General features: G+C 42.1%; 1 protein-coding gene across 1 annotated transcript in view; it reads left to right on the forward strand.

Moving 5' to 3' along the window:
* The window catches only part of rapgef2 (Rap guanine nucleotide exchange factor (GEF) 2), a 124,277-nt gene extending 110,198 nt beyond the window's left edge, over positions 1-14,079 (forward strand). The window contains 8 exon segments of the mRNA XM_034140891.1: positions 43-66; positions 1,917-2,140; positions 2,897-3,064; positions 5,073-5,222; positions 7,342-7,528; positions 8,062-8,579; positions 9,273-9,563; positions 11,483-14,079. Of these exon segments, the coding sequence (XP_033996782.1) occupies positions 43-66; positions 1,917-2,140; positions 2,897-3,064; positions 5,073-5,222; positions 7,342-7,528; positions 8,062-8,579; positions 9,273-9,563; positions 11,483-11,508 (1,588 nt within the window). The 3' untranslated portion in view covers positions 11,509-14,079.
* The last annotated feature ends 7,270 nt before the right edge of the window (positions 14,080-21,349 follow it).

Genomic DNA, 21,349 nt, shown 5'->3' on the forward strand with positions numbered 1-21,349 from the left:
TTGCCCCTCCATGCTTCTCTGTTCATGGCACCCACCCTCTAGGAAGAAGAAATGGAGGAGTTTAGGGTAAGTTTGGTGACCCTATGACCTTTTGCCCTCCCTGCACCACGGTTTCTTTTTTCTGCCAATTTGCTTGCTTCTTTTCTTCTTTTCTCAAACCTTATTAACTGGTTAGAGTTGAATCCTCTATCTAACACTGCCTGGCCCTAACCAAAGGGCATTGAAGGAAACAAAGGTCACATTATGCTAGCATTTGGTCACACTGGACTATTTTACTTTAACCCTCCTGTTGTCTTCGGGTCAAATCTGACCGATTTACTACTTTCATCAATCATTACTTTTTTGTTTTAGAGTCGATTGCATTAAGGCTTTATGATATCCTTCACAGTAGACATTTGAACATATACAATTGCTGATCACCACTTTCATTGAATTTTGGATGATTTAGTCAACTTTGTAACACCCATGGTGTTCCCCGGTCAAAAATGACCGCCATAAAGAAAAGGAATTAGTAACCATCCAGATCAGATAAAACACACACACAAACACACACACACACACACACACACACACACACACACACACACATAATCTTATGTGCCCAATCCCCCCATGTGAATCACACCTGGCTCACGCAATACATGTTCAGTGTCTGTTCTTTGTATATGTACTGCAGTTGTTCATGTATACCAGTAGTCTGATACAATATTTACAGTTTGAAAGGGTGTTAAATGACATTTGGTGATGATTAATGGTTTTTGTGTTAATGTAATAGCAGTTAAAACAGGACCGGTCAAATTTGACCGCGAACACCAAAGTAAGGGGGGGGGGGGAACGAAGACAATAGGAGGGTTAAACATACTGTAAATTAGACACAAATGATTGGGAAAACACACAAAAATGTATATATTTTCTGTTGGATTCCAGTCGTATGTTAGCAAATGTGACCTTTCTTGACATGTTTATCTAACAAAATGCATGCAGCTTCATTTTCAAAGTTGTACTTGTTTTTGAGGTTTCATCTGTATGTTAAAGCTCCAAACTGCCACATATTCTGGATATAAAACATTTTTATCATCATGCTTTACATTCCTGTGGTCGAATGGGACATCGCTGTGAATTTACGGAGACATATAACGGGAAACAGATGGGAAGCACATTGCGCTCACTAAAGGAACACGTTTTCTGGTAATTATGAATTCTGTGTCTCGTAATTATGACTCAGGGTCTTGTAATTAGGAGAAAGGCATCTTGGAATTACAAGATCTGTATCTTGTAATTGTGAGAGTTTTTCTTGTAATTATGAGACCTTAATCTCGGGGAATGTGAGGTGCTATAGTAGGGTTACAATTACAAGATCAGAAAGCAGTACTTGTGTGCATTTTTGGAACTGAGCATCTATATATATCTTAGAGAAATGATATGTTTTGATAGTCAGTGTCTCTCAGAAGCATTTTAAGAATATCCATAAAAGAAACAATAAAGAAAATAGATATGTGTCCACTGATGAGAACAAATCTAACTATTGTTTTGTTGTCTTTCTTAATGAGACCATGTGCAAGTAAAGCTTTTACTACCACTACTACTACTACGAGCTGACTCAGGCCACAGAAATGTAAACTATGAGCGTGCTACACTAGCAGAACTCCCCCTCTCTACTCCCCCGTTGTTTGACTACAGCCTCCCTCCCTCACCCCCCCGCCCCCCTCTGCTGTCTGGAATGACTGGAATGTTTTGCAGTGGAGAGAAATACCTAAAACTGCTCTGTGCATGTCCAAGTTTAAACACCAGCCCTGTAATAAAACCTGTACATTATACTTCACTACATGCTCATTCACAGACTATTCTAATAAGTCTCCTTTTATTCTTTTCTATGTGTTTTATGTTCATGTTTCCGTGTGGGTGCACATGCATAGGTCTCTAAGCCAGGGTAGTGCCAATGCGGCGGTGCTGGACGTCACGCAGACCGGCGGGCACAAGAAGAGGGTGAGACGCAGCTCCTTCCTGAACGCCAAAAAGCTTTACGAGGACGCGCAGATGGCCAGGAAGGTCAAACAGTACCTGTCCAACCTCAGCCTGGAGACCAACGAGGAGAGTCTGCAGACGCTCTCCATGCAGTGCGAGCCCTCCATCAGCACACGTGAGTTTGTGACACGAACTAACAGACACATGCAAGAAAGATTTAATGTGACTGGTCGTCCTCCACTCGGAAGGTCGCTGGTTTCATCCCCAGCCTGTGCAGTCAACATCTCGATCATATCTGATACTTAACCCTAAATTGCTCCCAATAGTGTGTGAGTGTGTGTGGATGTAAGTCTCCCATGAGCAGGTGTATATCAGCCTCTGCCTCTGTATGAATGAGTGAATTCTGACTTGTATGCAAAAGCACTTTGAGGTGTTGCAAAGAGTGGAAAAGCGCTATATAAATGCAGCCCATTTACCATCTACCATGATTATAATGTATAAGATAAACTCGTACTGTCTCGTCTCCCAGCAGAGCCATTATTTCTGGATTATAATTAGAGTTAAATGTTGATTACTTGATTTTGTTGAGGTGCATATTTCTCTGGAGACGTTTGTGTGTTCCCAGGATTCAAAGCAGACACAGACAGGGTGGAGTAACAGGACACTCAGTCCGCCTTTAAGACTCATTGGCAGTGAATTAAAATGACTGAATCGCTACGCCAGTTCCCCGTTGTTAATGCCAACTTCACTGGCTGCTAATGCATACACAGAAAGAACAGCTTTGACTATCAAACACCAGCCGTTTTCTTAAACTTCACAGAAAATTCCTGCCTTCTCGTATGTCCTTTTACCTGCACATTTTATATTGAGACCTACATTCTAATTCTAACTGTGTAATGGGGATTTGCTCGGTCTTTTTTCCGCTACCCAGTGCCCAAGAACGCCGGTGGGAAACGACCAGATACTTCCCCGGTGGTGTCCCGAGCGGCCAGCCAACAGAGGGGCCAGCTGGCCAAGGGGGGCCAGGCCCTGCAGGTCCCCGCCGTGGCCCTCTACCCATCCCGGAAGAAAGTGCCAGTCAAGGATCTGCCGCCTTTTGGTAAGTGGATGTCAATCTTTAAGAAGCCCGGAGTACAAAAATGCATTTTGAATGTGTACCTACTGTATACCTAAATCTTTCAAGCAACTACATTTTTTTTAAATATTAGAACTAGCACTTTTTTTGATGCCATTGAGAGGTATTTGTATCGAGAAATGTGTATGAGTGTATTTGTAAGTGTAATGCATAGGAAGATTGTCCTTTAATATCATTACATTTATAAAAATCTGTGAGATATGTCCACAGCAGGGGCGGATCTACGGGGGGGGGCAGCTGTAGAGACTTGCCCCCCCCCAGCTGCCCCCCCTAACTTTTGTGTCCCTAAAACTGTACTTGTAGAAACAAACCTTCACTATGTCCACAAGCTTCTCAAGAAACGAAACAAGCAGTTCATTCATTAAAAGTGAATCATTTTAAATATCATCTTCGGCCCGTTAAAAACGCAGCTACGGCCCTGCATTAAACTGCGGAGCGGCGTTCACACAGACCGCGGCTCACACACAGCTGCAGAGAGACCGAGCTGTCCCAGCACCTGAAGGCGGATCAGCTTCCCCTGGGAGCATTTCCCCTTCCACTGGTTTTGTTTTTCATAAGGACGAGAGCTTGAAACAAAATATTAATAAAACGCTGCTGTTTGAATCGATAGCGTTTAACAGACGATCGCTGTTTGGGGCGTTACGTTACAAAATACTACGCAGACAGCGCTAGCTGGGAGATCGATCACTTTATTTGCTAAACTATGCGGTACTATTAAATCCACGTATATTACACATCACAGCCATGAGGCCAGATACATGAAACCAGGATACATCCTTTACCGTCAAACTGGGTCTAAACGCAGCTGCCTGTGTGCGCTTGATAAATACTTTCTGATTTTACATTTATTATAGGCTATGCTACTTATTAGCTACATGGCCCTAACGGGTAAAGTTAGACAAGCATTTGTACCAGTGCTTTTCACAAGTAGACTCTTGCAGGCCAGAGTAGCTGGAGTGATTCAACAAGAACACAAAGACATATCTGAGAAGTGATCAGGACGAACAGAAAGAGGAAAAGGAAAAGAGAGATGAAAAGACCAGGAGGGTCAGAGCAGGAGGAAGAGGAGGAGATGAAGAGACCAGGAGGGTCAGAGCAGGAGGAAGAGGAGGAGATGAAGAGACCAGGAGGGTCAGAGCAGGAGGAAGAGGAGGAGATGAAGACATTAGTGAAGAAGAAGAAATGTATGTGAGTAATAAAGAGTAAGTGTCAGAAAGAGGGACAGAGGCAGGGGTCAGGAGGCAGATGAGACTCCAGCTGGACCACATGGTATGTTCTTATTCTCCTCACATCTTCCATCACAGCAGCACAATCTAGCAGCTCTTAGTATTGACACATATTGAAATGTGTTGCTGCACAGGTCACCTTTAGCTCTCTGAAGAGATGGGTGATGTCATGTGTGTACTTAATTATAAGTACTTTTACTGTACTTACAGTAAACAGAGTTCTAGGGTATCATGAGTATTGAGCTGTTTTATACTATATTTTAGTTTGTCTGAACACCTTGTTTCTCTTGTGCATTGAGAACACTTGTGTTAGGGCATGATTTAACAATAAATAGGTTATACAGTATAAAATACCACGTACGGTCCGCCCTCCCATGCCACCCTGGCATGACCTCTTGCCCCCCCATGTAACATTTTCTAGAACCGCCACTGGTCCACAGAGTTCTATATTCTCTTATATAATAGTGTTTGGCAGTGTTGTATTGTGGTGTAAGCCTTTATAAATCTCCTGTTCCCTTGTCCTTTTATGTGCCACCATTGCCCAGTTTCCTCTCCCTCATCCTGTTATTTGCAGACAATAGCAGAACCAGCTTCTTTATGACAGTGCTGCCACCTAGAGGCCGTCTGACCAAAAACAGCTAATACAAAAAAGAAAAAGTCCCAGACAATGCAGTGGAGCGGCTCGCTGCGGGGAATGGCAGAGCTCCTCATGCTAATTCTGCTCATCTTCTTGTAAATGTCCACAGGCACCAGCTCCCCTCAGTCTCTGAAGAAGATCCTGTCTCTGTCGGAGGAGGGGAACGAAAGGCACCGGAGGCAGCCAGAGGACACCGTGTCCAACGCCTCCTCCCAGCTCTCCTCCCCTCCCACCTCCCCACAAAGCTCGCCCAAGAAGGGTAAGCCAATAATCCTTCCCCCCTCCCTCCTACACCATCTTCATGATCCTTCTTTCTGTCACCATGGGCCACACATGCCACCTGGTGGTTGTCAGTATGCACTGCAACATGTTTCAGATAGTGTGTTGGGCAGTAGGACTCAGTCTGAAATATTTCATCCCACTTTAAACCACTGCAGCAGTACAAACTAGTCAGGATGTTTGATTGAATGTAGGTAACACTATTATAAGCCTTAATACCTGTGTTTTAAGTTGTAAGGCTAATGGTTCTAGGTTTAAGGCAACAGCCACATTGTTGGCAATAACTGGTTATACTACTTTTAACTGGTTATACTACTTTAAACAGCATTTGTTACAACTCCTTTGACATTTCACCATGTTTACTAGAAATGTGTCTTTGTTAGCTCATGATACTGGACAGATAGGGAAAGTTGAACAAAGCAGTTAACAATAAGAGTATCATGTAAACTAGAATGACAGTAGGAGAGCGCAGAACTCTGTGAAGATTATTTCCACAAAGTAAAACAAATATGTCCTGTATGCAGCTTGCTTGACCCTGTGATTTGAATCCACTCTGAAATGAATTATTTCTTGACTGTCTTGAAATCGGCACAGTAGTGTTTCTGTAATCCAGCTGACTAAGAAATGAAAAAGCTATATACAGTATACTTTAAAGTGCCAAATGCAGACAGTTATGAAGTCAAATAACCTAAACATATTGATGTTTGAATACCATAAATAGAAAAACATGAAAGGTACATAGTGCTCTGCTGCAAAAAGAGTGGTAAGCATTCATCATTTCTTGATGAAACCAACTCTCGAAGAACTGGATGCTTTGAGAACTTTCTGATCTGTAACTGGTTCCTACATTATCTTAGAAACTGTTTCCTCATGTGAGTGTACGTGTCCCCTCTACAGTCCGAGTTTGATTTGCATGTGGTTTTCTAGTGACTCATGTTGGAGCCACATCATTACAATTAAGACTTCCTAAAAATCATAATTAAGACGTTCTTTTTTTTGGTCAGACTCGGTAATTCAGACAGGAGTGGGGAGGTGATTGAGGTGATTTATGCTGATGGAGGCGAAGGAATACAACACATTCCACAGTGACAGTTGTCTATAACTTGAAAATGTGTCTTTACATGTGTCAGCGATCATAACCAGTGATTTCCTTATATTTTTCCAGACATTATTATGTAATTCCCATTCCCTTCACGCTTATTATCTAAACTTTTCCACACTCTTCAGCACTTTTCCCTAAAGAGCTGCTTGGCTTATTTGGAAAAAATGAACTCTACAATTACCCTGCAGTCTGTGTGACGGCTTGTTTCAAAACACTGACTGAGACAAGATATGTGAATTAAAGATGATTTATGATGACGGATGAAAAACAGTTGATCCACCATAAGTTAGTTTAATGTTGGGAGCTTTGTGTTGGAATGAGACCCAGTCAGCATGCATGAGAGGGCTTTATCGTGCTTTTATTTAGAACAAAATGGAAGTATTTCATGCTACTTTTTGCAACAAAGGTAAATCAAACGGACTAAAGTACATATGTTAAAGGTCCCCTATTATACTGTTTTTCATCAATATATTATCGGTCTCAGATATATACAGAACATGTCTCTGAAGTGTTTGGCTCCAAACACCAAACAGATCATTGCAGCATTACCCATAATCCCCTCTGTTTCAGCCCTGTTTCAAAAGTGCTGATTCTCTGTCTGTTACTTTAGATGAAAATAAGGAGCCCCTCCCCACGCCCCTCTGAGAGATATTTGGTTAAAAAGAACACTATGGTGCTCTAGGAGGAGATTCAGGTGATAAGGTGGGGGGGGTTACCTTGGTTGGTGATTGGCTAATGGTTAAACAAGCCAAAAAATCGTTATGACATCATAAAGTGGCCAAAATCTGATCAGCTCATTTTCAGACAGGTTTTTATATAAATGGATCAGGACAAAAAGAGAGAGAATATTTGTTCCTGAAACTTTCAGAGTCTCTTTCCACAGAGGGGACACATGTTGATGTAGAAGAGACATGAAAAAGTGGATTTTGCATAATAGGTGACCTTTAAGTTGAACGTTTTTAACAATTCCTTTCCTCTTCCTTCTCCTCTCCTGCAGGCTACAACGCCTACTCGGACTCCGGTCACAGTGAGATCTCCTCTCGCTCCAGCCTCGTCAGTAACTCCTCCTTCGACATGGCGCAGGACGAGAGGAGGCTCCGTCACTCTGGAGTCGGGGAATCCAACATCGTGGGACAGCGGCTGGAACGAAGGGCGACAACCGACCCCGACCAGTACAGCCTCGGGTACGAACATTAGGAGTTTTCATTTGAGGTTTAGTTCAAAATAACAGCGGAGTTTCAGATATTTGTTTATAAAAGCTAAAACAAATGCACAAATAGAAAGTAGATGAGGAAAATGTTTTGGTAGGACTAGAATAGGTTTTCGTTAAAGACATTATATTTGGTTTTTCACAGTAACAATTACTCTTAGTTTAAATAAACAGTTTGTAAAACCCGGCCCCTTAGTAACTGTTGCTGGGATTGTCAGTGTAACATTTTATTTATATAGCATTTTACCGCTTGATTTCCGCCTAGACAGACAAAAACATCTGTCTCTTTTCAGTCAGTTGAGTTTTATTTTGTATGAAACACAGTTAAGCAAGTACCCTGTATGGCAGCTTCTGCTTCTGTGTGATTGGGTGAATGCTGACTTATATGTAAAGGTGGTTTGAGGTGTTAGTAAAACTGAAAACACGCTAAATATATGCACTCCATTAACCATTTTATTGATCTGCCCTACAAGTTAAGTAATTATCTTTATTTGTATCCCCTCTCAGGTCATATTCATCGATGCAGGACTGTCGGGGCATTTACTCCGGCTGCCCCACGGTGCTCTCCTCCCCCAGCTCAGAGGAGCTGACCCAGGATCAGGGCGATCGAGTCTCCCTGGACGCTGCAGACAGCGGGCGTGGCTCCTGGACGTCCTGCTCCTCGGGTTCCCACGACAACATCCAGACCATGCAGCAGGGCCGCAGCTGGGAGACTCTGGCCTTCGGTGGGGGCGGAGGAGGGGGGCTGCCTCCTGGAGGTCCGGAGGCCCTGTTAGGGGGGCACGCTGCTCTGTGGGCCGCCCAGGCCAGGGGCAGCTGGGCTTCCGCTAGCTCCTCCTCCTCCTCAGCTGCGTACTGGGGGGAGGACTCTGAGGGAGACACCGGCACCATCAAGAGGAGGGGGGGGAAGGACGTGAACGCCGACGCAGAGACGAGCAGCATCACCTCCACCGGCTCAGAGGAGGCCAAGCACCTGGGCCGGCCCTCCCCGTCACCCATCACCACCGGGGGGAAGGGACTGCTGAGTGAGTGACCAACCTAACAGTCCTGCTTCTTTGAATAAGTCAAGTTTTTAATTGAAGGAAAACATTTTAAGTACACAGTATTTTTATCACAGAAGAAAGGGAAAGTCTAGCAGCAAAAACTGTAGGGAGAATACTGTGTAAAGACAACATGAAGGCACAATGTATCCCATAAAACCACAACGAGACATTTCTAAACTCATTTTTTTTAACAAACAAGAAACAATGTTTTAAATTGTGCAAACATTTTTGCAGGATGATTTATTTGTTATATTCAACAGGCATTTGAAAAAGCCATGAATTCCTCCATGAGGCAATATGTTGAAATCATTCAATCAAGACATAGTGGATTTGAATGCAAAAGAGCTAGAACAAATTGTCCCTCTGGTTTCCTGGGGTTTTTAATATGCCGACCATGCCCATGTACCACAGACCTTTGTTCCATTTAATCCCTCCTCATTTCCTGTCATTATCTATCACGATTTACCCAACCAGTCGAGGCAGGGAGGAATATTAAGTTGTTAGGGTTACAGAGAGTTTCTAAAGTACAGTTTAGCCTTCCTCTAAAATAAAAAACCGTTGTTATTATCTATCAAGCTATATATATATATATATATATATATATATATATATATATATACTGCCCCTTAAAGACAGTTTTTAAGTTCCATCATTGTTGCTTTTGTGTCCCTCCAGCACGGAAAGAGAGTCGTTACCGCGAGCCCCCCCCGACCCCCCCCGGCTACACGGCCCTCACCATCTCCGACCTGGCTGACGGGCAGCACCCCCCCCCAGCTGTCCCCGCGTCCACGGCTCCGCACACAGGCCGCCGGCCCCCGGACTACTCCACGGCTCTGCAGCGCTCGCGCATGGTCACCCAGTCGCCCGACTCCCACCAGGCCCAGCAGGGGGCCAAGCAGCGGGCGGGGGGCCTCCACCGCACACGCTCACCGGCCGAGGAGCAAGAGGCTCAGGAGGAAGAGGAGGGTGAGTCCTTGTCTTCCAAACTAGTCGCTCTGAGGAAGCCAAAGCCACAGCGCACACGCGAGACTCCCAGGCTCTGAGAGTGTGTGTGCGGGGGTTAACAGGCAGGGCCCCTCTCCCCAAGGCAGGTAAAAACTCATTTATCAGGTTGCCCCCCCCCCCCCCCTCTCTCCACTCCGATGAACCTGCATGTGATCAGGGACACACACCTGGACTGAGACTCACCATTCCTTCACACACACACTTCCCACAGTAGGATCGGTCCCTCTCCAAATCACAATTCCCTGTTAAAATTAAAAACGTAAATGTATTATTTATGACCTGGGAATTGTTCCTCTGGAGTGGGACCCTCACCTTTAACCCACAATGTGTCATCATGCATGAGTCATACGGTGGGCCTGGTTCTCTCCACCACACATCCTGCTCTCTCTCCGTCACACACACTGTGCCGAGTAGCCTCCATCAGCAGGCACAGTGCTGATCCTCACCATGCAAACTGCCTGAAACATGCACCCCCATCCTCCTCCACCCACCCGCACGCACCCCCCCCCCCCCCCCCCCACTGCAGAGACTCTGGATGATCCTGCATCATGTAGAAGCACTCTTTATACACACAGGTGTCTCGTGTTTTACCAAGGATATCACACTCTGATCAAATCAGAATCATCAGAAACAGAATTGTTATTTATCCCATGGGAAATGTTGTTTAGTGACAATAACGTTTAAAAAAAGATAGATAAAAAATGTGTATATTAACACAAGAAGTTAAAGTAGGAAGTATAAAAAGAAAATAAGACATATTTGTATATGATTGATTTAAGAATCACCAAATAAAACCCTTCAACAAAAAACAACATTAATCTACACTAATAAAACAAGGCTATTTTTTATTTTTGGTCCTTTGACTGACAAATGTTTCATAGTTTAGCTGTCCACAGTCCCTTTAGAATACATTAAATAAGTAGTAAACATATTGTATAAATCAAAAGGCGCTTGCAGAGAAATAAAGACATGTTTCTACCGACTAGGTGGTTCATTTCAGTGCATGGAAATCAAATCGTAACAGACTTCAAATTGATAACACATGCATTTTGTAAAACTTTATAAGGCAATCTGTATACACTACCCTTCTGTTAATATACAAGAAAATACATAAAAGACCACATGGGTTAATATAGCTGAGAAAATATGTGGCCAACAAAACATCTGTCATCATCTGTTAATGAGCCGCGTATCTTAAAAGACAGAAGAAAAATGTCTATAAGTGAAGTCAAAATGATAATGGAAATGTTGCCTCTAAAGAAAAGACGTCCCAGGGAACCTCAAAAGAAAACCAGAGTGATATATTTGATGCTATTTGATGAGTCAATAATATTAAAAATATGTCACTGTAAGTTGATTTTCACATACTGACATAAACCCTAAAGCAGCGGTTCCCAACCTTTTTCAACTCAGGGCCCACTTAAGAATCAAACGTTTTTTTCGCGGCCCACATTCAACCATAAACAATACGGAGGCTAAATAAAGTTCTGATTGGTCAATTCAGAACATGTGACAAGTTGTTAATCCAATAGTTGTTACAGTCAAGGACTGTAATGACCGTTGCTAAGGAGGATCAAGAAAGAGAAAGGAAAAGAGGTTCAAATATGAAAAAATCTTAATAATGAAATGTTTCCACACAAATCATAATGTTTTGCAAATTATTTGGCGGCCCACTTGCAATGCCTTCGCGGACCACTAGGGGGCCGCGGCCCACAGGTTGGGAACCGCTCCATTTCATTCTAACTCAACACTGCTGTAGTTCCTCTTTAGATTTCACCTTTCACTAAAGTGCACACCTCTCACTACTTTTGTAACTTTAAAAGAGAGTTCATACTCTGCACGTCCACATTAGAAGTAACCTTTCCTGTCTCTCTCCACAGAGGATGAACAGGTGTCAGCGGTCTGAGGGACAGCGGACGTCCTTCTGCAGTAAACTGAAGTCCCCCTGGTTTTGGGGTGGGGGGGCAGGATTTAAGAGACTGACAGACCAATGGACTATTCATCATCAGTTACGTACGTGCCTGCCTCCTCCACTCGGCTCTCCCTCCTGATTGGTGGATTCCTCTGCTCGTCTCCCTCCCCTGCCTTAAAGCATCATCGGGGGTTGACTGACCCTGCATGCAAAAAATACTGTGAAGAAGAGAAGGAGAGAAAAGGACGAGGACAAAACGCCTGGCACTTTGGATAAAAAGACTACAGAAATAAAACTGGTGCTGGGAGGAGGGGTCGACCTGCCCCCCCCCCCACACACACACACACACACAAACACACACACACAGATGTTGCTGTGGGAGAGAGACAAACACAACACAACAGCATCATGACGTGTCGAACTTAATCTGCACTTTGTCATTTTCTACTTTCGGAGAAACAGAACAAATAAAAACAAAGCAGACTTGAGGAAACACCTTCCCGTTAGATTTCATTTCCTTTTTTTGTGTTATTTTCTCGGACTGATTGCACTCTTGGCGGCCGAAAAAATTTGAAACTGAGTTGGCCCAGGACTGAAACAACCCATCTTACGAGTGTTTTGAACTCTGCATCAAGTATTATCACATGTGAAAGCTTATCAAGTGTTGGTTTGTAAATCAAAGCTGGGAGGAGAGCCTGGTAAAGAAGAGCCAACATGCACAGTGTACTGACAAACACACACACACACACATACACACATTTTTAAAAACAGCACTTTCAGCACAATCCTAGATGTTACCAGACATTTGGCCCGAGTGAATCATATCTGCGGAGCTCCTTTTGGTCGTATCAAAGTCTTTTCCCTCATCCTGTTGCTTGCTCCAGAGTATAATGTTTTCTGTGGGTGATATCAAAAAGCACAGAGGACATTGAACCCCCCCACGGAAAGATGAGCGGACATGTTGGACTCCATCAGAGGAGAGAATGATGATTTAACCCTGGAGGTTTTGCCCAAATGAAATGGAGCCTGGAAGAAAGTGAATCAAAACTGTGAGCCGTTAGCGAGCGCTCACTGACTTTAAGAAAAGTTGCCTCTCCTTCCTTTATTTTGGCATTAAGGGATCACACATCAGCATATTTCAGAAGCTGCCAACGTGTACAATTGTGAGTGTACCTCTTAACTATCTACCTTGTTACAGATGATCTTGTACAGAGTCTTATAACACACCCTTTGAGAAAAGAATATCCACAAATTTGGCTTTTTTTCTTCTTCTCCCTGAACATAATGCCACATTTTGTGAATGTCCAAAGCGCCTTACGATGCCATGATTGCATACATTTCTTTGCATGGTCGTTCCCATCATCACCTTGTTTCAGGAGCAGTCTTGAATCAAGCAATAGTGGAGTGAAATGCCTTATTCAAGATACAACCCAATTCAAGAGACTTTTTGTGAAGACTCAGTACAAGATGAAGCCAAGCATTTTGTTTCCGTGTTGTTCTCCGCGTGGCTTCAGACTGTGGACACCTCTCCCTCTGCGGTCCCTTCAGAAACTCATCCTCAGAATCTCCTCTCCGTTACATCGGCTCAGTGGACGCTGTATGTAAATCACATTTCCTGCATCCAGTTTTCCACTTTTGGAAGTGACTGATTTTTTTTAATTTTTTTGACTCCGGTGAGGAAGTTGACATATGAAGAAAACTTTTTTCAAGGCTGCCAATCAGAACGATCGTGAATCCAGTTGTGAAAAGTACCGTTGTGTTTTCTTCCACACTGAGTCGCGCTGATCACATTGATCAGTCTCGGAAACTACAGACTGAGAAAAAGATGAATGAGTGTTTCCCACTGTGGTCTGTGACTATACACTAATGATTTCCTGGGTTTCCCTTTTTTGTTATCGTAATTCTTTTTGTAATGGCTGCAGATAGATTGTTAATAATTTGTTTGTAATACAGTGGTGACATGCATCATTCACTTTCATCGAACTCTGAAGATAATGTGCATATTAGCGGGGCCGAGGCCTATTTCTAAAAACTAAAAGTTGCACAAAAATGTACAAGCGTAAAGATAAGTGTAGTAGGTAGAACTGCTACTCCGTTTGGTGTGTGATGTCAGTGAGAAATGTACATTTAGCTGGTGATGACCTTCTTTTCTTCATTCTTTCTTGTACTACTTTGACCTGTATGTCTTTTAAAAAGACAATTGGTGGAGTACGTATCAGTTGTTTTTGTATTTTTAATACAATAATTGTAAATATTGGTTATATTTTTGTTCAAATGTACTATGTTTATGCCTCAACATCCAGTTTATATGAAGCTGGGAATCAATAAATACTGCATAAAGAATCAACACATAGGTTTAAATGCACTTATTCATTTCTTCTGCATTTCGATGTCTTTCTTTTTCCAATTCCTTTCTTTCCTTCAGAGGATTTCTCCCCGGATACCGTCTAGTGTTTGCACAAGTCATGGAAGCAACTTGAAAAGTGTAACTCTCATACTTTTCTATCTGACCGCAGTGTGTCAGAATTAATAAAAAAGAGATATTGAAGTCTTCTCTCGCTTTTATTTACTTGTTTTGTGTTGTCTTAATATCCAGAGCTGTGAGAACAGTGCAAGTCCCAACTCTCATTTTCTACTATTCTTTATTTATTTCGTTTCTTACAAGGTTCAAGGTTCTTTATTTTGTCATACGAACATAGCTACAGAGTAGTTATGCCGATGAATATCTTAGGTCACAGGCTTCTCCAACAGTGCAACACAATAACACAGATACACAGAAAACTATAGTGCAAGTAAATAGTAATACAAAAGAAAAATAGTTTAAAAAAAAGTGAAATAGTGAAATAATAGTCTATATGCAAGTTATTGGAATGATATATTAGATAAATAGATAAATAATTACTAAGTAGCAGATGAATGTTATGGATGTTGTTTCAACAGTTCAGGTGTTTACATTACATGTTTAATTTAATAACTAGAATGACAAGTGCAGACCTCCTTCAAGACCAATGGTGCATTCAGGTGCTTTTTTGATTTGTGTTCTTAGGTCTTATTGTGGATACGACATACATGTGTATCTGTGAAGAAGATGTTTTTTTTTGTATTGCTCTTGTTGTTAAAACAACATGCTTATATAGGTAAGCTATTAATCCGATTTGAAGAACGTTATGATTCTTTATCGTCGGGAAATTTTTTTTTCCAATGAATCTGACACCCCAGATAGCAAGCGGATGTGGCCCACTTCAGGCAATGATGCGGCACTGCTGGCCTTCTTTTGGCCCGGACCAAATGGATGTGTGCCTAAAGTGGCCCACTTGTAAAATAGCAAATATGGCCCACATATCCCAAAGCAAATGTGGGCCTTTTTTGGCAAAGATGCGGTGCTCCTGCAATGTGTAATCTGGATGTCACCCTAAAGTGGCCCATGTGGGAAATGGTGAATGTGGCCCAAATATCACAAAACAACTGTGGGCCACCTTTGGCAAAGATGTGGCAGAATGGACAAAGGCTAATCTGGGTGTAAACCAAAAGTGGCCCATATATGATGAAGCAAATGTGGCCCAGTTATCTTAAAACATATCTAGGCCAGTTTAGGCAAAGATGCGGCACAGTAATCCGGATGTAAACCTAAAGTGGCCCACATTTGACATGAAAAATATGGCCCAAATATTAAAAAACAGACGTGGGCCACTTGTGGTAAGGATCCAGCACAATTGGTACCGGCAAATCTTGATATGAGCCTGAAGTGGCCCACAACTGATGCAGCAAATGTGGCCCGGTTATCTTAAAACATATCTGGGCCACTTTTGGTAAATATACGGCACACTTTTGGCGAGGATGCAACACTTTTGGCACAGGTTAATCTAGATGTGAGCCTGAAAAGGCCTACATGTGACATATAGTATAAATTGTGGATTGGACTGCCGTGTGATCCGAGATCGGGTTAGGGTAGGGGTCAGCAACCTTTACTATCTTAAGAGCCAATCTGCCCTCATTTCCATCAAATAAATGTTGTCTGGAGCCGCAAAACATATTTATACTACACTATACTTCATTCTATATGTACAAAAACTAAAGTTTGTTGCATTTATAAAATTATAGAACGACTATAAAGAGAACTCTTGACATGTGTGTATTTACCCGTTAAAACAAATCAAATCAACAAACTCTTATGAAAAGAAAGTTTGCAATAAATTATACACATTATACAGAACTTTCTGCATATTTGTGAAATATTAATAATAATTAATTTAATATTAATTAATAATCACTTACAAAAGTATCAAACTTATTTTACTGAGACTTTTCTTATTCTTAGTAAGTAAAGAGAAACATTAATCCAGGGTTAGCTCACTGAGCCGCTCTGGAGACAGATGTGACGTGTATTTCACTCATCGTAGGCCGGATACTCAAACTCTTTTTTACTTTCAGTGTCACAGTATCACCTAGATGTTTGGATTCAAACCCAAACCACTGTGGCTAACATGGTACGTGCTATATGTGTAAGCAAACACACAGAGATAATGTAATGTGAATCTCGCAATCTATGACCATTATTGTTTTGGGGGGGGCTTTAATGTGCTTCTAAATGGCAATCTTGTTTTTATTAATATACAGTTGCTCTTGCATATGCTATAGTCAGTTGACTTACTATGTTTTATATTGTGTAAGTGAAGTGTCTGAGTGATTAGGTTCAGACTTGTGAAGTTCACTGTTTTATGGTCTTGATCTTTGAATGTATATTTGGTTGAGATAATTTGGAGTTGCTGTATGTGCAAAACTTGATTGCAAATGTCTTCTTGGGACAATAAACTGTGCCATATAATATGGTATCAACGAGCCAAACTGGGTGCTAACAGGCCATGTGTGATCTAACTTCTAGATTGCTCCACAAGTGTGGGTTGGAAGTGCGGGAAGCAGGGGATTCAAATGCAGTCAGACAGGCAGACTGAAGCAGTGCAATGATTTATTGTAAATTAGTTTACGGCAGATGCAAGTAGGCAAACAGGCAGGCAGGTGAACGGGTAACGGGTAGATAGACAATATGCAGGGAGGTAAGCAGGTTCTGGTCCAGGATCGGGTGACAGAAGTTCAAAAGCAAAAACTCAAGACAGCTATATAGCAGCTGGAATGAAAAGACAAAGAAAAAAGGATCTTGACCGGTACATGTAGTGAGTGGCTGATGAGAGAAGTGAGAAAAGGTGAGCAGGGGAATGATGAAGTCTGGTGAAAAAGTCTGAGGGCATCAGATCGCTCGAGGATGGCAGGTCTAGGGAGAAAGTTCATGGCCTGGGAGGTGAGCAGGGGCTTGAGACAGGGACAGATCGTAAAGCAGAGGGCAGAGGATGAGAGAGTGTGGCTGGAGGAAGGGACTTGGAGGCAAACTGTGACAATTTTTTGATCCTGAGGGTGACATTCTAACACCAATAAATACAAAATAAAACAATGTTTTAATTTGTCTTACATTTGGGTTAAATATTGTCATTTAAATAACTATTATCATTTTTATTAATAATGAATAACAATACATTTCTTAAAGAAAACAGTTATTAATATGTTTTTCTGACATTAACTTTTTCATCCCATATTTAAACTATGCTGCATTCGTGGGAACTAGGAAGTCCCAATTTTGAGTTGGAAAAAGCCGATGAATAGCCTTCAAGTTCTTTGTTAGAAATACAGATTTATTTTCTTTTTTTGTTCAAATCAAATCAAATATTTTCAATACTACTATGGGTCTTAAGCCCTATTGTATTTGTAGTTGTATCTTCTTGCTGTCTTGTGGTTATGTATCCGTGGGAATTAGTATAACTTCAAATTGGAGTTCCCATTTCCGGGGTCTTTTGAACGCAGCATATCTGACTTGAAGCAAGCGCGAAAAAAAAGCGCCATAGAGACCGAAGTCAGTTGGAAGGATTGTCGGTGGAAAATAGAGATGGCAAATCCGGATCCTTTTATGGACTCAGGGTCTTCTGAGTCAGTCATTGAAGAGATCCGGATCATACGAGTCATTTTAGTCATATGAGTCAGCATCACCAAGACCGTAGAAATCCTATCGGTGAAACCGAAAAGTTGATGCATTTCACGAGCATATTATTATTCCATATATTTTGAATATATATATATATTTGTATATATATATATATATATATATATAATATCTGCATGTATATTTTCTATTTCGACATGTATATTTTATATTTTATTTTCTTTTTCTTTCTATTCTTGTATATTTTGTAGTTTTGTTTTATTGTAAAATGCCTTTTATGCTGCTGTAACAACAACAATTTCCCAATTTGGGATCAATAAAGTACTATCTATCTATCTATCTATTAAACTGACGTTATATTAACCTCCGCTACACAGTGTATTTTGCTTTAATAAAAAATGTTGATCACAAAAAAAAGGGTTATTTTGCGATTTGGCAAATCTGAGTCTGCTGTTGACTCGTGCATGAGGACGAGTCTGCTGGATCTCTGGATCTGCTGCTATATACGGCTCCGAGTCCGCACGAGTCTGCTCTGCTGTGTGATTGATTGATTGAAAAGTTTATTAACAGCTTGTATATTGGGTACAGTACAGTACAGCTCAAAACATACAATTGTTAAGGGGATGCAGACCAGAGAAAGACTTTCGTCTTGTTTACATCAGGGTCCCCCATTTCCAATTCATCATATCATTTAAGACATATAAGACATATATGACATACAGATGGCTTATTTACAATTTACATACAGGTGGTTTTTTACATACAGATGGATTATTTACAATTTTCATTTTAGATTTCGTTCTAATACATCCTAACCGGACATTTAAGACATACCAAGTCTACAGATATACAGTTAGTAACAGAGTCTAAAATGCGAGTATATACATAGATGGGGGGGGGAAGCTGTCCATTGTACGACAGGTTGAGATTTGTACCATTACCGGGGCCAGTTTTGCAATGCTTTCCCCCGAAGGTGCTCTTTAAGAGAGGTTTTGAAGGTAAGTATAGTTTTACTTTCCTTTACAGTTGTGGGAAGAGCGTTCCACCTTGATGTGGCATAATTGCGAAACGTGTATTCCCCTTTTTTTGTGCCAAATCTGGGTTTTACATGATTTGTGGAGCTCCCTCTGGTGTTATGATCATGGTATTCCTTGACCTTTGGGAAGAATTTTGACATGTACATGGGTACCATAGAGGTGTAGTGGATCTTGTAGACCAGGCCCATTGCAAGTAGCTGTACTCTGTCGTCTACTCTAAGCCATCCTAGGTTGTCAAAGTGGGCAGAGGTGAGGTGGGTTCTAGATGAAAGGTCAAGCAGTAGTCTGACCAGTTTATTTTGCGATGTTTGAAGTTTTGTTTTTAGCGCCTTGGAGGTGCTATGGTACCATGACGTGCAAGCATAGTCATAGTACCCTTGAATGAGTGCTCCTGCCAGAGTTTTCAGGGTGTTTTTGTTTACCAGAGAGGAGATCCGGTATAGGAATCTAGTTCTTTGATTGACTTTTTTTATTACATTGGATGCCATTTTGTCACAGGAGAGGTTTGCCTCAAGAATAGATCCTAGGTATGTAATTTCCTTCTTACTTGTGACAATAATGTCACCCACTGCAACTGAGAAGTCGTCGGATTTGCTGAGATTATGTTTCGAACCGAAGAGAATGGACTCTGTTTTACCCAGGTGTAATGATAATTTATTATCGGCGAGCCAGGTGCAGATTCTGCCGAGCTCGGAGCTGAGGGTTTTTTCAACCTGCAATCTGCTCCTGTCAGAGACCAGCAGGGCTGAGTCGTCCGCGAACAGGAACAAGTTGCAGTCACATGCTGATGACATGTCATTTGCATAAATTAGGAACAGTAACGGACCTAATATGCTTCCTTGTGGAACACCACAGCTCACTGGGAGGGGGGGGGACAGAGTACCGTTTACCTCCACCATCTGTTCTCTCCCCTCCAGGTAGGATTGCATCCAGCTCACCGATAGTTTATCAAAACCAATTGCTTTTAGCTTGTCAATCAGAATGGGGTGATTGACAGTGTCGAAAGCCTTTTGTAGGTCCAGCATCACCATGCCGCAGTATTTACCCTCGTCCACCTCTTGTTTGATGTGGTCGGTCAAATAAAGAAGGCATGTGTCAGTGGAGTGGGATGTTCTAAAGCCAGATTGAAATTCATAGATTAGTTTCTTTTCTGCGAGGTACTTTTCGACCTGTTCATATACTATTTTTTCCATGACTTTCGAGATGGAGGTAAGTATAGAAACAGGGCGGTAGTTGCCTGGGTCCAATTTGCTGCCCTTTTTGTGCAGGGGGGTTACTCTTGCAATTTTGAAGTCTTTGGGTACTTTTCCCTGTTTTATGGAGAGGTTAATTATGTGAGCTATGACTGGTGAGATGGCGGTTGCTGTGTCTCTGAGGAATTTGGAGGGGATATTGTCGTGGCCAGTGGCCTTGTTAGGTTTGAGGGCGCTCAGTTTAATGAGTACCTCTGCTGTTGTTACCCTTGCTAGACTGAAATCATCTTTGCGTACCCCTAGGTTTTTGTAGTAGGTCATGATGTGATCTACTCCAAAAAGCCCTGAGTGGGAGGGTAATTTATTTACAAGAGTTGTGGCTATGTTTGTGAAAAAAATGTTCAAGTACTTGGCCACATCCAGTTTGTCTGTGATGAGCCTGTTATCTGTCTTTATGTTTACGTTTGAAAATCTCGTTTTGAGTTTTTTACTGCAGCCAAGCTGGTTATTGAGTAATTTCCAAAGTTCACGGGGTTTATTTTTGTTTTCCTCAGTTTTGTCATTGATGAAATTCTTTTTGGCAGTTTTGATCATGGAGCTTACGTCATTTCTTAGTCTGTTTCTTTCAATTTTTAGTTCAGTCACGTGGGCCTGGAGTTCACTGCTCGTGCTTTTGGAAAGCATTGACTGACTTTTATGAAACTCAGAGCATTTTTTGTCTCTGGTTTTCATGGCGGTCAGTATGCCGGAGTGCATCCACGGCTCAGCGCGATTTTTTACCCTGGTTGTTCTTAGGGGGGCCAAATCATTGAGTATTGCAGAGAATTTGTTTTTGAAACCAAGCCATGTTTCTTCAACTTGTGTACCACTGAGCTCATCTGACCAGTCCAGGCTCTCCAGTTCTAGGTTAAAGGCCTCGCTAGAGTAGTTTTTGAGGTCTCTAGATATGACTGTTTTGTGACAGCCGGCCTTTTGTTTTAGCTTTTTGCGGGTACACAGTGTTGCACAGTGAGTCAGGATTTGCAAATCTGAGTCTGCTGTTGACTCGTGCATGACGACGAGTCTGCTGGATCTCTGGATCTGCTGCTATATGGTTACGGCTCCGAGTCCGCACGAGTCTGCTCTGCTGTGTGTTGCAGCGAGTCAGGATTTGCGAATCTGCGAATCTGCTGTTGACTCGTGCATAATATAGCGCGGGAGCCGGGTGCTGGAGGAGGGGCTATGCTCGTGCACATGACGAGTATGGATTGCTGGATCTGCTATGCTATTACGGTTAGGAGCCGTCGGCTCCTCTGAGTCCCCACGAGTCTGCAGGAAGTTTCACTGATCCGCGTCCCCTCCCCTGAGCCAAACGATAACTTCTGGCAGGCAGCTATCCTGTATACTTGCTAAAGGGTAGGCAGATGGACTGGGGCAGCGCCATATAGATAGAAGAGTTACGACAGCGGAAGTCCAAAATGCTTGATCGTCACGTGGTTCAGGGAGAGTCAATAGTTCCCCGGAAGTTCGTGGCGGGACATATGAATGCATGATTACCGGAAATAGAACTACGATTTTTGGTAATAAGTAGTGAATACAGCTCTTGATTTGCAATATTTATACAACATACCGATATG

The sequence above is a fragment of the Trematomus bernacchii genome, unplaced genomic scaffold, assembly GCF_902827165.1.
Source record: "Trematomus bernacchii unplaced genomic scaffold, fTreBer1.1, whole genome shotgun sequence".
NCBI classification, from domain to species: Eukaryota; Metazoa; Chordata; class Actinopteri; order Perciformes; family Nototheniidae; genus Trematomus; species Trematomus bernacchii.